Below are 14,514 nucleotides of genomic sequence, written 5' to 3'. Positions count from 1 at the left end.
AGGCGCCGCTTGGAGCCGACGTAAATCGCTTGACCGTTTTCTTCCCTTGGTCTTCCACTCTTCATACCCCGGCGTCCTAGTCTTGTTCTTTTGTCTCTTTTCGGTTTTGGTTTTTTGTTGGGCCCACGCACAGGACAGGCGGTGTCGCGAACCATCCTGACCGCAACGAGAAAAAGCATTGATGCTCTCTCCATCCCCATCCCCATGCTCCATGCAACATGTCCAACCACCTCCGAGCGACGGCGTAGGGGTCGGTCGGTCGGCAGACTTCGGGGTTTGACTGTGTGTGTACGTACATTATTGGACCCCGTTTTTCCCACGCCAGAAAACCAAGGAAGACGAAAAGGAAGGAAATGGTAGAGCAGCAGGCAAGGAAGGCATGGGCATGGGTATGATACCGATCGCCAGTGCTACCACGATTCCGCCAGGGTTATCTGATCGGATCAAGCGCTGATATCATGTCATATCGTATCGCACTTTGTTTCCCCAATATCAGTGTGACGGGGAATACGACCTGATTTTTGGCAACAATTTTTTTTTTTCCTCGGCAGTTCTGCTCCGGACCCCAGCCCTCGTCCCAACTTCATTTACCGCCAGGCTGGGTCAGTCGGTCACGCAGACCGACAGACCAAGGTTCAAAAGAAACCAAAGTGGAAACATCAGGTTGCTTTTCTGATGCTTACCTCCAATACGGAATGCTTTGGGCTTGTTGACAAATATCTGCATGCGCCTCCGAAGATTTGGTTCCTGGCCAGATGCTTACTTGACGTCCAATACTCATTTCGTTTAAGCTCTCGGCAGCATCTGTCAATGCCGCCACTGTTCCTGGCTATCCGCTCACTTGGGTCGTGTGGCTGGCCAGGCTGTAAGTAAAAGCTGGGATCATCGCATTCAGCTGCTCCCTCTCGATGGTCTCAGCTTGATCATACCCCAGCTTACCCTGAAGGGCGTTTGTCAGTACTATTCGGCAACACCATATTGAGGAGCTCCGATTGCTGCTACTTCCGGGGTCTGTCGACGTGGCAAGAAATTGAACGACAAAAGCCTACCTATTGTCATATTTGATATTCCCCAACTGATCTTGTTACACACGGATGCCTGTTGCCGCCAACGAGTACGAACAGCAATGCCATTTATTGTCCGCTTATGGCTCGGCTATCGACCTCCATCCTTTGGGGTAGCATTCACTGATAGTTCTGCCTGCTGGTTGACACCCTCGAGCACTTCGTACTGACACTTTGGCTTAGCTGCAGCTTCGCCGAAACTTGCTTCTGGCCTGCAGCCTGCAGCTTGATTGCAGACGGGCTTAGATCTTACATTGCTGCAAGCTGACTGCCTGGTACGGGGGCATGCAGCCTTGTGGCCATCCACACATGTGTCCATCCCTACATTAGGGCACGGATTCGAATCCATGCGCGTCTTGTGATACACGTTCAGGAACCATGATTTGGAGCTCTCTAATTTGTCCTAGCCGCCCGTCAGAGATGAACAACGGTCTCTGGTGCTTTTGCACTTGGATACCGTGGGCGCAAATCCCCTGCACGTTTTCGGGGGCAGTGTCCAAGTTGCTGGGAACTCTTGCTCCAAGTCAACGATACAACATCAACCCAACTGCCGGTGCGTCGTCGCCCACGGGCGCGGCGAGCGAGTCAGCGCGTCCCGTCACCGACAGCTCGCTCTAAGCCCTGCATAGTACAGAGTATGAAATTGCCTGTTGCGGCCGAGTGGCCTATAGATGCGTCGAGACCTCACCGGGAGATGGTACGCCGTTGGCAAGACATGAACGCTAGCAGCAAAAGAGGGAGAGAAAAAGAGAGGACTCATCCCATCCATCCCATTCACAGCCCATACCAGAGAGTCCGCGTCCTTGGGACGACGCGGACTATCACGCTTGCGGAGAGATGGTTCCCAAGAGTCTGGAAATGGCTGGCTCAGCTGCAGGCAATTTCGCATGGGGGTTCGGCAACGCACCAATCACGAGCCCCGTTGCCGTCGAAACAGGCTGAAGGAGGTCCCAAGTACAGTGGTACCAAGGGGGAAAGGCCACTCTCAGACCCCTCGCATCACTCATCTCCCACGTGGAGGTCAGGGGCAGCAAGTCGCTCTACCCTTGTCAAATTGCTATTCATGATAGCCAAGTGTTTCCAGTACTTGCTTTTCGTATTCCCCGTATCCATTGTTAAAATGCTGATGCCTACCTGCTGCGTACCTACAAAAATATCATCGTCATCATTTTCTGTCAGGTACCTGACTAGCGTTGCCGGCAATCCGACATGCCATTTATGGGCTCCCCATGACTGCGCTGCTCAGAATAAACTACCATAATGGCGAGAAAGTCAGATCTATAGCGGCCAGCAACTACAGGGCCACGCAAGCCACCCCATCTCCATCCATATGTGACCCCCGGATTATTCGATACGTTGTTGGGGCCAATTGGCAACGTGACTGCCGGGGGATGCTGCATCGTGTATCACAAGCAGGTGCCACGACAGCTTCTCCTCACGGTTAAGAGTGGCACAGGGAGACAAGAAAATCGTCTTATCGTTGATGCATGATGGTGCCCTCTGGCATAATGGATTGCAATATCGTGCTTACTCTTGCATCATAGACATGTTATCCGTACAGTAGTACATCATTCCGTAAAAGTGACCAATACATCCATATATTCCCGGATTGGTGTGGTGTGGCTGCACACCTCCACAGTACAATTAACGGGCGGGGCTGTCAGCTTGCTGTTATGATAAGCCCATTTCAGCCATTCCACCTGTGCTCCAGCTCATGATGACAGGTACAATCGCTCAGAGGATTCCCTTCCGACCCTCCATATCGGCGCTGATTAAGCTGTGGGAACCACAAATTCCAACACATAGCAGAAAGGGAGGGTGGTGATGGTACTCGTTTTGGGCAAACGCTGATGGTCGCTTACGAGGCCAGAGGACGACTTGTAACGTCAAGATGTCGTCAAGACACTCCAAACCAGAAATGTTCCTGTCAATCAGTATGGCGCCCATCGATAAGCCACATGCCGCTTTTCAGGAACCGGAGGAATTCAATTCATCCAAGTCATCGTCCTTTCGGGACTAATGCCTAGCAACACCATCCTTATACCCGGGAGGAGCTAGCTAGCTTGAGCTGGCCGATTAAGCTCGACACTATCCGACACGAAGAGTTGGACGGGCGCCCAGGCGACCGTCACAGCATACGAGATGTATGCAAACTAACAATAACAAGTTGGAGCTTGCCGGCCACCATCAATTATTCCCTCCGAGCCCAAGGTTACCAGCCTACCAGCCCACGATATGGTAGTTATCCCAAAACGGGGTGAAACATGGATGGATTCATTGACAACTCATCAGTTTGCCGGGGTCGCGGCCGGCTGGGACGACCCCAAGGAAACAGAAAACAGAGAAAAGGCTCAGATGTACTCTTTACTTTTACAAATTTCCCCACGCTACTGCACAAGCTTCATATCGAGCTGATAAACTGACTACCCAAGGGATTTGGAGATGGGGCAAATCTTGGTCCATGGCCGTTAATGTTGTCAAATATCAAATGTGCCCAGTGGTGAGTAATACTGGGGTGGTATTCTGTCCCTGGTCAACATGTCCAGCTGACCAATTCTCCTACACACCCACTTTCGTCTCACTCTGCCCATGCATGCAAGGTACAACTTGTACCTAGATAACGGCGTGTAGGCAGACCAAGTGTGATTTGGCAAATGAATTTCTATTATGGTAAGCTTGAACCTTGGCGGGCTGCTGCCATGCAAGCTCTTTGTGCCCTGCATTTTTTGTGGTTATCAGGAACCCTAGGAAAACATGCCAATACCTTTTTGTTGCTCTTGGCCCTTCATGAGAGGGGTGGCTTTTTTGGTCTCTCCCTCTCTGCCAAACCTGCTGAAGGGAGGGGGGGCTGAACACCCATCCATCCGTCATACGACCATAGTCTGTTTTGATCACTTGTGAACACCGAGTTACTCATACCTACCTACTCATACCTGACGCCGATGAATTCCCCAGAATGGAAACACAGCTGGTCGTCAGGGAATCTCGATCCCCCACCCTACGTCGGAATATACTAAAAGGACCAGGAAAACGCAAGTGCCATGATCGAGCCGGCCTCTTAAGCTGTTCAATATGTCTCGCACTATAGACCCGCGTGGCTTGAATCCTTTGTCCTGATCTACGAAAATAAATGCTCGCGCTGTTGAGGAGGAAACGTGCGCCATGGGCAAAGCACTACAAGGCAAAAATGATCCACCCCCAACCCAACAGGTAAATCCCCCCATTATCATGGGTAGGGTACATACGTGATCATTGGTATGGGATTGTTTGGTCGCTAGGTGCTTGTGTAGCTGTGGGGTTCAAAATAGCTCGGTACCGTATCACGATTCACCACACGGACATTTTCCCTCTCCTCAAGTTGTTCCAACATTGAAACTCTATCCCCATTATCTGCAACTGGAGATGCGTGTAAGAGAGCAAATCATCAGACGCAAGGTTTGCACGTAGGCCCCCCTCCCACCCCATCCCCGCTCTACAGTAGGTACACCAATGCTAGGTATCTTTTTCTCCTCTTTTTATTTTCTTACCATTTGCTGGCGTAGGATCATCATCAATGTGAAGCCAAGATTGATGAGCCCTATGCCTTTGAAGTATGATAATCATATCACACATCCTGGAAGAAAATCAGTGGATCGGGCTGACGGAGAGGGAGGGGAGGGGGGTCGCGCTCGCAACACTTCAACCTGGGCAGCGGTGGGTATGGAGTACGAATCATGATAATGTATTCGTACATACGACGGGAAAACCCTTGAATGGAGACATCAATAGACCTTGGCTTTTTGATTAAGACGGGCTACTACAAAGTACCAGGCTACGAATGAATCAAATCGTACCTCCTTCGTCGCATTACAGTAAAGACAATGCCTGCCCGCCTAAACGTCACCAAAAGCCATATGTTTGACAGTCGGCGGCACGGCAAAGTTAAGCTTTTGGCAGCTCGCGCACTATCGCGAGCTATTGTCAATCCCCACATACGGAAAGGGTGATCTTCCCATAGTCGCGACTAAGAAAGCAGCCCAGTCGGCCGTAACATGACACATTAATGGCATTAAATGTAATCATTCCGAGCTCATACCATTTTTTTGGTTGCTGCGGATTATCGTGGTACGGATACTACAGGGGTTTACGGGTTCAGCTGCGCCTTTGCGGCTCCAATGATCAGCATTCCTTATCCTATTTCGTCCGGGGTAGTCTTGGTTGTTAGTTGTAGCATAAGAGTCATGAATGGAAGCGAGATTGTTTACGGGTCCAGCGATTCAAGTGATCCGTTCAAACTGGACCTTCCTCTTCGCCCGCAGGCATCTGTGTCGAGATGATGAAGTTCTCCAACATGGCCTGACCTTGGCCTTGGCCTCTGCCGGTCTTGTTGTTGTTGTTGCTACTGTTGCTGCCGCCGGACCCCGATCCTACCCTGCTGCTCCCCGCAGCTTGGGGGGCGTCACGGCGCTTAACCACCAAACATAGTACCCGTCCGTAGATGGAAAACCCGTCATATGTGATGTCCATGGCGAGCTTCTTCTTATCGTCTTCGCCGGTTCCATCGTCGATGGCGATTGTCGCCTCTTTGCGGCGCTTCTGCGGGGGCGGGCGCTCTGCACCATCGGATTGCGACTCTACAGCGTCTACATCTCCATCATCGTCTGAAGAGATGAAGAGACCTTCCTCTTCGTCGCTCCCCTGCCCCGTATCTCTCCGCGCTCGCTTAGGTCGTCTAGCTGCAGGCGCATCCGTGTCCATTGACGTTGGGGCCGGCGGTATAGCAGCCAAAGCGGCCCCAATGCCGCCGGGCTCGTCGTCGTCGTCCTCCTCTTGTAGGATAATGGGGGCTGTAACGGCCTCGATGTCCACGTCGATTGGCGCCTCATTGGATGCGCCCACCAGCCCCCGACTGGAGGTCGAGGTGAGCTTGGTCTGGGACTTGTCGTGAAAGTGCTTGTGCTTGGTGACCAAGGAGTGGCGCGTCGTTGTCTCGGTCAGGAATATCGAGACCTCAAAGTCATCTGCAATGCGACCACACCGTTAGCCCCCCAAAAGTCAATGATAATGCTGTGCAAAACTATAATTGCCCCATGGTCCGAGCCGACGTGAGGCCGCATACAACAGGCAAATGGCCTCTCGAAATCTTGTTTATGTGGTACAACGTGCTAGTGACAGGAAGGATAGATGGTAACCGAATGCACCCGAAACTTTGGCGTTCCGTGCACTCCGCGTATTCGTGATGGGTCAACTGACCTTCCACAACGACATCCTTGATGTTCTTCTTCCTGGTGCTTTTCTTGCGGGCGCGCTCCTTCTCCTCGCGTAGTTTCGGCAGGACCAACGGTCGGACTGCCTCAATAACCCTGGGCAGCACATTGTGCCTCGGATGCAAGAGCCATGTTTGCGCAAGTCCTGGATTGTCGAGATAGATGCGCACTTCCAAAACCGAGTACTTTGTAATTCGCAGGTATCGTCGAATCGGTGCCATTATACGTTTTCAGGGCGGACGGCAGGATAGATTCATGACCATGTCTGCTGCGACATTGCAGATACTCTAGGTAACGTTTGGGCAAACAGCGCGTCTCTGTGTTTCGAGGTTGGGAACAGGCAGAAGGAAAGTTTAGTGTTGGAATGGACGATGACGACAGCTGAAGGTGGGATATCAGCCTCGCATTAGCGGTCTTAGTGAGCTGTAGCTGGACCTCTTACAGGGGACGAATGGCAGATCTTTAGTGCAGATCAGTGAACCTCGTAGCCTTATCCGAGCGCTGATGTGCCTGCAGCGTATCAAGCTCCAAAGTGGGAAAAAAATTATTGTATGCACTTCCCAAAGTCGCGACGCGTCGAGGAATCGGGGAATTTGGACCAAACTCCCGTCATGGTCTCATGAACGACCATGTCAAAATCATGGACGTCAACTCTACGGCTGCCCAAGTCCACATTTCCGTATGATTTTCTAGACTCATCCTCCTAATTCGACTTGCAAAAGCTGAACCATACCATGTAGACCAAGAGCCTCGGCCCAATTGCGCGAGCAGTACATTAAGCGGTCCGCGGACGACTTCTACGAATGGCAAAAAGCCAACCGGCCGAGCGATGATACCTTTGTCATTCATGATGGCCCCCCTTACGCCAATGGCAACCTCCACGTCGGCCATGCACTCAATAAGGTCCTCAAGGACATGATCCTGCGTGTAAAAGTGCAGCAGGGACGGCGCGTTGACTATATACCTGGCTGGGACTGCCACGGCCTACCCATTGAGCTCAAGGCCCTAGGCAAGGCCGAAGATGGGGGCAAGCATCTCACGCCTGTCGAGATCCGCAAGTCAGCGAGGAACCTGGCAAGCAACACGGTTCTGAAGCAGATGAAGAGTTTCCGGAGCTATGGCGTCATGGGCGACTGGGACCGTCGGTGGACGACCATGGATGCTGCCTTTGAGATGCGACAGCTGAGACTCTTCCAAAAAATGGTCAAGAAGGGCTTGATCTATCGTAGATTCAAGCCAGTATACTGGTCACCCTCTTCGAAGACGGCACTTGCTGAAGCCGAGCTGGAGTACAAAGATGACCACGTTTCTACTGCAGCCTGGGTCAGATTCCGCATTGATGATTCTTGGAAAGATGTTCCGGAGCTTGCAGAGGCCGCTGGAAGTATGAAGGGAGGATTATACGCCATTATCTGGACCACGACACCATGGACACTTCCCGCCAACCAAGCCATCGCCGTCCATGACGATATGAACTATTCCATTGTTATGGACGGAGAAGATGGATACATTGTCGCAGAAACTCGATTGGACCAAACTCAAGATATGCTTCCCAACCAGACGTCTTCCGGCGCATCTTCCATTGCTGGCAAGCACTTCACAAACCTGAGTTATCGGCACCCTCTAAAAGGCAAATCCGCACCATCACAACCAATCATACATGCGGATTTTGTCACGGCAGATTCAGGTTCTGGTCTTGTTCATCTGGCCCCTGGACATGGTTTTGACGATTACGAAGTCTGTCGCTCGTTGAATTTGTCCGTCACGGCCCCCATTGACAATGAGGGCAAGTTCACAGCGGATGCATACCCGGATGACCCAGATCGACTGACCTCGGCACCTTCTATCAATCACGGTGGTAGCCAATCTGTGATTGACCTTCTTGGCAGTGATATTCTCCACGTCGAAAAGTACAAGCACAAGTACCCATATGACTGGAGGACAAAACAGCCTGTTGTCATCAGGGCTACGGAGCAGTGGTTTGCCGATGTATCCCATATCAGAGATGAGGCGCTGAGTGCCTTGGAGAGTGTGCGTTTCTTTCCAGAAGTGGGACGGAAACGTCTGGAAAGCTTTGTCAAGGGGCGCAGCGAGTGGTGCATCTCAAGGCAACGTGCTTGGGGTGTCCCTATTCCTGCTCTATTTGATAAGAATGGGGCCGCTGTTGTAGATGAAGCGACTGTTGAACACATTCTGTCCGTCATGAAAGATCGAGGCACCGGGGCTTGGTGGTCTGATGCACCGGATGACCCAGCCTGGATTCCTAGTCGCCTGTCTGGAGAATACAGAAGAGGCACTGACACGATGGATGTGTGGTTTGACAGCGGTAGTAGCTGGAGCATGATGTCTGGCCAAGCCGACGTGTACCTGGAGGGATCCGACCAACATCGCGGATGGTTTCAGTCGAGTCTGTTGACACGAGTTGCAGCTGGCGCCGTTGAAGACACTGGCTTTGTCAAGGGCGCACCCTTCAAACAGCTAATTACACATGGGTTCACCTTGGATGGTGAGGGCAAGAAGATGTCAAAGTCTCTGGGTAATGTTATTGAGCCCCAACAGGTCATGGACGGGTCCCTGCTGCCACCAGTGAAGAGAAAGGGCAAGGCGGCACAAGGGCCACCAACGTATGATGCTCTCGGAGCTGATGCACTGCGCCTGTGGGCCGCAAGCAGTGACTATACCAAGGATGTAGCTATCAGTGAGACGGTACTCCGGGCTATTCATACCGCGTTGCTCAAGTACCGCACCATTGCCAAGATGTTGCTGGGCTCTATGCATGAGTCTGCTCGGTCAGCGCCACTCTTCACTGCAGACCATATCGCACTCATCCAGCTGCGAGATACAATGGAGGAGGTTGGAAAAGCCTTTGACAAGCACGAGTTCTACAGAGGCTTCAGCATTCTTAACCGATGGATCACAAACGATTTGTCCGCTTTCTATTTGGAGGCATCAAAGGACAGGCTATACTGCGGCGACGGAGGCGGTGTCATTGAGCCCATCTTCTATGGCTTCATGAGAATGCTGGCACCAATGACTCCGTCACTGGTCGAAGAGGTCTGGGAGCATCGGCCGGAGTGGATGAAGCAGGACATGGCCGTCGTTCACCCTCTCCACCAGTTGTATGCGACTCCCGTGATCTCGGAAGATCGCCTCACGTTGGATCTCCCGGCCGTACGAAAAGATATTCCGACCCTAATGGCTGTGCACTCGGCCATCAAAACAGGCCTCGAGAAAGCCCGGGCTGACAAGGTCGTGGGATCCTCGTTGCAGAGCTCAATTGTAGTGTCGACGTCTGACGCAGGAGTAATTGCCGTCCTGGAAAGATATGCCGATGAGCTGGCCAACATGTTCGTTGTCTCGTCGCTCGAGATTACTGCAGGAGATGCATCCCCCAGCACCCCAGGATGGGAACAATACAAGCAGGAAATCGATATCAATGGAAGTGGTGTCAAGGGCACCATTGCAGTCCTCCCACCGCACGATGCAAAGTGTTCTCGCTGCTGGCGGTATATCGCCCCGGTCGAGGATTCCTTGTGCGGTCGCTGCGAGGAGATGGTCAAAGAGTAGGGCTACGAGATCTGGTGGCCAAGGTTCATGAATGCTTGCTGTGTATGATTATGTAGAAAATGTCTAGAAATGTAAAGTAGCGGGTATCCCAAGGATGAGGAACGTGTACAACACCGGGCAATACTCATAGCCATAGACAATATTGTATACTCGACTCATTATCACTTTATTTGTCCATGCTGAAATGGAATATCAATCGCCAATCTCATCATAAATCTCAAGATCTCAGTTGGCAGGACTATGCGGCTGTCTTTGCTCTTCTGACAATACTGATACATGTGGTCTGGCACGTACATGTGTTCCAGTTTCATAGATGCCCAGCGCGCTGGAAACTATACTATCTATGGCTTGTCCCACATAAGTGACTAGACGTGTCCCTAGAGTGGAAGGACTTGAAGATTGGCGATTCGGTCGCCTTGTATCATTTGCAAGGTATCAAATCTGCCTGATTTCCTTGCCCTTCATCTCGGGCCTCTCCACCTCCCACTCGTCTCTCAGAGCAGCAAAGGCAAGGTCGCTCACGAGCAGACTCTGTCCCAAGCTCCAGACGAGGGTGATGGCGTAGAAAAAGTTGGCGTTTCCACTTCCGGCGTATATCCATAAGTGATAGAATGCTGGTCCCAAGAACGTAGAGTACAGCACCACCGAGCCGGTCAAGAAGCTATACCGCAAGAGTGGGAAGATGTGCCGGAAGCAGGAAACCATGGCCAGGAACAGCGATGTATCGGCAACGCTGGGGTAAGGCTTGAAGATGCCAAAGATGCCAGTGAGGAGGGTGAGAACTACCAACGGCTGGTGCCGTATGCGGATCGAAAGCGCTGGGGCGTACGAGGACAAGTGTAGCCAGAAGACACCGAGGAAGAAGGAGCGGAAGGGGTCAAACATTTCCACGAAAAAGTACCACCAAAGGCCCACATTTGGGGTGAGGTCTGTCAGAGTCAATTGGATGCCGTAGGTCGAATAAAGAAACTCCCATGAACCAGTCACGGCAAAGGACGACAAGAAGAGGATCGCCAAGCTTATTGTGACGGCGAGAACATTGACGCCAGCAAATTGCACGAGTGAGGGCCCATTCGGTTTGTATGTCCGGTCGTACGCCAGTAGTACTAGAGGTGGGAGCAGAAGGATGGGGTACATGGATAGGTAGGCGGCAAAGGACAGAGACAGCATCGACGTAAAAATCTGACCCGAAATAGCCTTTGAAACAGCGTGAAGGATGGCGCATGTCGTGAAGACGGTTGTTGGGCGCGCAAGACAAGTCGCTATAGTAAAGGGGTTGAGTAGGAACAAGGCGGCCACAACATATCCGGACCACTTCCTCTCTGCCCGCGGCGACTTGAATAATCTCGAGGTGCTCGCCTCGCCCGACTCGGCGATTTTATACAGCGCATTGGCGCTCAGGATGTCGATGAGGATATATAGGGCGTATGTGAAGATCGGGTATGCTGCCGTGTCGGGGAGCAGCGAGAAGAGGGGCAGGAGTAGGGGTGCTTGATGGTAGACACCGCCGTCGTAAGGGGAGACATTGTGGTTGTAGAGAAAGAGACCCTCTTGTACTGTTTTTCAGTATCAGCAACCCTCGATTCGATCCGTCTTGGGCACGCGCAGTTGCGTTTGGAATCAACATACATCTCTTGAAGCTGTTCACTGGTGTGGATATTTCGACACGACCCGTCAGCAAGTCCGGGAGGCCTGGGAAAGCCGTGAAGAGAAGGAGACGAAGAGCGGCGGCAGCGACAAAGAGACCAGTTGTCCCCGAAGTCGCTTGAGAGCCCATATTAGCTTGGGTCATATCGCAATTCCATCGTCTAGAAGAGAAAGAGAGGAATAATTGCCCAGTTACAAAGCACTTCAAGGTGGCCCGTATGCCTTTTCTTTGGCTGGAGCTCTGCCTAGGTTCAGGTACGGTACAGTGGGTAGGTAAGTACTACGTACTGCTAGCAGGGAGAAGTGGCTGTTTGTCAGTTGCTGCAAGAGGCCAGCGGACCCCTGCTGGTTGCTAGAAGCTCCAGCGCGCAGCACTAAACCTCGTCGGGTTTACCCCAGAAATAAGGTGGGCGGTGAAAGCATATCGATAACCAGGCGGCAGAAAAAGTTCAAGCTGGGAAAAAGTTCCCAGTCTGGCGGGGCCATTGGAAAGAAAAGTCAGAGAGGGCCGTTTTGTGATAGGCGGTTTGTGTTTTCCTGCGCAACTCTCTTTCCATTTTCTGTCTGCCATTCATTCCTCGAGCACATTCGAGGCCACAGCAGACCAATCGCCAAAATGGGTCGGATAAAGAAGAAGGGCCAGGCCGGTGCCGCCAAAAACTACATCACCAGAAACCAGGCCATCAAGAAGTTGCAGATCAGCTTGCCCGATTTCAGAAAGCTGTGCATCTGGAAGGGTATCTTCCCGCGCGAGCCCAACAACCGCAAGAAAGTTAGCAAGAGCTCGACCGCTTCGACCACCTTTTACTACTCCAAGGACATTCAATACCTGCTCCATGAGCCACTGCTGCAAAAGTTCAGGGACCAGAAGGCTCTGGAGAAGAAGATTTCTCGTGCCTTGGGAAGAGGAGATGTGACGGACGCCTCTCGCCTCGAGCGCAATGCCGCCAGACCCGAGAAGACTGGCAAGCCGCCGTATACTCTCGACCACCTTGTCCGCGAGCGCTACCCGACCTTTGTCGACGCGCTTAGAGACCTGGACGATGCCCTGTCGATGCTGTTCCTCTTCGCCAACCTGCCCTCGACCTCGAGTGTCCCCGCCAAGATGATTGCCCGCTGCGAGCGGCTATGTCTCGAGTTCCAACACTACCTCATAGTCTCGCAAAGCCTGCGCAAGTCCTTCTTGTCGATCAAGGGTATCTACTACCAGGCGACCATTCAAGGCGAGGACATTCTCTGGCTTGTCCCCTACAAGTTCAACCAGCGCATCCTTGGCGACATTGATTTCAGAATCATGGGCACTTTTGTCCAATTCTACATGACTCTCCTCAAGTTTGTCAACTTTAGACTGTACAGCTCGATTGGTCTTGTCTATCCGCCAAAGTTTGATGCAAAGAAGGATGAGCTGGCCGCCGAGTTGGGCGCCTTCACGATTGAGGGCAAGCATGCCAGCGCAATTCAAGACAAGCCCGCCGAGGAGAAGCCTGCTGAGGAAGCCTCCAAGAAGGCCATCGACCCGGCAACTCAGGCCGCCGTGAACAAGGTCATCAAGCAGCTCGGAAAAGTTGACGACAAGACCAGCAATGGAGACGCTGCTGGTGCTGATAAGGAGGATCAGCCAACAGACACAATTGACAAGTTTGAGCCGGCTGCCCCTGGTGGCGATGTTCTTCCCCAGCCCACATACTCTGGAACTGACCCCGGAACGCTTTTTGCCAATTGCACCTTCTTCCTGTCGCGTGAGACACCCAGACAACCTCTCGAGTTTCTGCTCAAGGCCTTTGGGTGCAAGCGTGTCGGTTGGGATGCTGTCCTGGGTGAGGGCGCTTACACCACGGATGAGCGCGATCCTTCCATCACGCATCAGATTGTGGACCGCCCCGTCGTTGCTGCCATGAACGAGGAGAACGGCGACGGTGAGGACAACCAGACCTCTCAAAAGCTTGGCGCCAACCAGAGACTGCCTGGCAGAATCTACGTGCAGCCTCAATGGATATGGGATAGCGTCAACGATGAGGAGCTCAAGCCTGCAGACTTGTACGCACCAGGCGCGCAACTCCCCCCTCATTTGAGTCCCTTTGTCCAGTCCACGGCTGGTGGCTACGACCCCACCATCCCATTGGAGGATCAACAGCCTGAAGAGGAGGCACTGGCTGACAGCGATGATGAGGAGGACGAGGATGAGGAAGATGATGAGGAAGAAGCCGAGAACGGTACTACTGCCAAGAAGGGAGAGAGCGCTGCTGATTCCATGGATGTGGATGACGCCGACGAGGATGATGAGGACTTTGGTGGATTCTCTGGTGATGAGCAGGACGAGGAAGAGGAGGAAGCCGAGGATGATGCCGAAGAGGAAGAAGAAGAGGACGCTGAACTCCAGCGCCAACGTGAACTCATTGCCGAAATGACAGGCCAGGCAGTGCCGCAAAAGCCAGCACAAAATACTCGTTCCAAGGCAAAGGCAGATGCACGAAAGAAGCTGGCAGCACAAGCCAAGGAAGACGCGGAAGATTTGGATCGTGCAAGAGGCATGCTGAGCAAGAAGAAGCGCAAGCTGCATGACCAAATGATGTACACCAACAACAAGAAGAGTGCCGAAGACCAGAAGCTGCGGGAAAAGAGGAGGAGATTGGAAAAGCAAAAGCAAAGAAAGGCTCCGGCGTAAAAATGGTTTACATAGATTCTATTTCAATTGGCTTCATAATACCACAGGTCGTTTTCTCTTGTTACTTGACATGTATACATTCCTGCAACTTGTAGAAGGACTGCGTACTAGACAGTGACGGGCAATGTCTTTGACAAACGTGACCTAGAAAAAGCAACTATATAATGTCTCTTTTCAGTACAAAATCATGGGCATCAATCCGTTGGGATGTGTGCACTGATTTCCTAGCTGGAGTAAAGGGTTGCTTGCTTTTGCCCCACTAAAACCATAGTATTTTCCCAGTAGGCGCTAAAAGCAAAGCAACATTGTTCAGACTTTATTATCA

General features: G+C 52.1%; 4 protein-coding genes across 4 annotated transcripts; 2 read left to right on the top strand and 2 right to left on the bottom strand.

Moving 5' to 3' along the window:
- Nucleotides 1-5,333: 5,333 nt before the first annotated feature.
- On the bottom strand, nucleotides 5,334-6,531 carry PFICI_06205 (uncharacterized protein; the record flags this gene model as incomplete). Its single annotated transcript, XM_007834786.1, has 2 exons — nucleotides 5,334-6,064; nucleotides 6,297-6,531. The coding sequence occupies 2 exons, from the start codon at nucleotides 6,529-6,531 to the stop codon at nucleotides 5,334-5,336; spliced, it is 966 nt and encodes a 321-aa protein (XP_007832977.1).
- A 408-nt stretch (nucleotides 6,532-6,939) lies between these two features.
- On the top strand, nucleotides 6,940-9,877 carry PFICI_06204 (uncharacterized protein; the record flags this gene model as incomplete). The annotated part of the gene is made up of 2 exons (XM_007834785.1): nucleotides 6,940-6,989; nucleotides 7,051-9,877. 2 exons carry the CDS (start codon nucleotides 6,940-6,942, stop codon nucleotides 9,875-9,877), a joined length of 2,877 nt encoding a protein of 958 aa, XP_007832976.1.
- Nucleotides 9,878-10,312: 435 nt separating this feature from the next.
- Nucleotides 10,313-11,654, bottom strand: PFICI_06203 (uncharacterized protein; the record flags this gene model as incomplete). Its single annotated transcript, XM_007834784.1, has 2 exons — nucleotides 10,313-11,433; nucleotides 11,507-11,654. The coding sequence occupies 2 exons, from the start codon at nucleotides 11,652-11,654 to the stop codon at nucleotides 10,313-10,315; spliced, it is 1,269 nt and encodes a 422-aa protein (XP_007832975.1).
- Nucleotides 11,655-12,140: 486 nt separating this feature from the next.
- PFICI_06202 (Pescadillo) lies at nucleotides 12,141-14,189 on the top strand (the record flags this gene model as incomplete). The annotated part of the gene is made up of 1 exon (XM_007834783.1): nucleotides 12,141-14,189. The coding sequence occupies one exon, from the start codon at nucleotides 12,141-12,143 to the stop codon at nucleotides 14,187-14,189; it is 2,049 nt and encodes a 682-aa protein (XP_007832974.1).
- Between the last annotated feature and the right edge of the window lie 325 nt (nucleotides 14,190-14,514).

The sequence above is a fragment of the Pestalotiopsis fici genome (assembly GCF_000516985.1).
Source record: "Pestalotiopsis fici W106-1 unplaced genomic scaffold PFICI_Scf_4, whole genome shotgun sequence".
In the NCBI taxonomy this organism is placed as follows: Eukaryota; Fungi; Ascomycota; class Sordariomycetes; order Amphisphaeriales; family Sporocadaceae; genus Pestalotiopsis; species Pestalotiopsis fici.
Note: the sequence above shows the minus strand (reverse complement) of the source record. Positions and strands in the feature narration are given on the sequence as shown.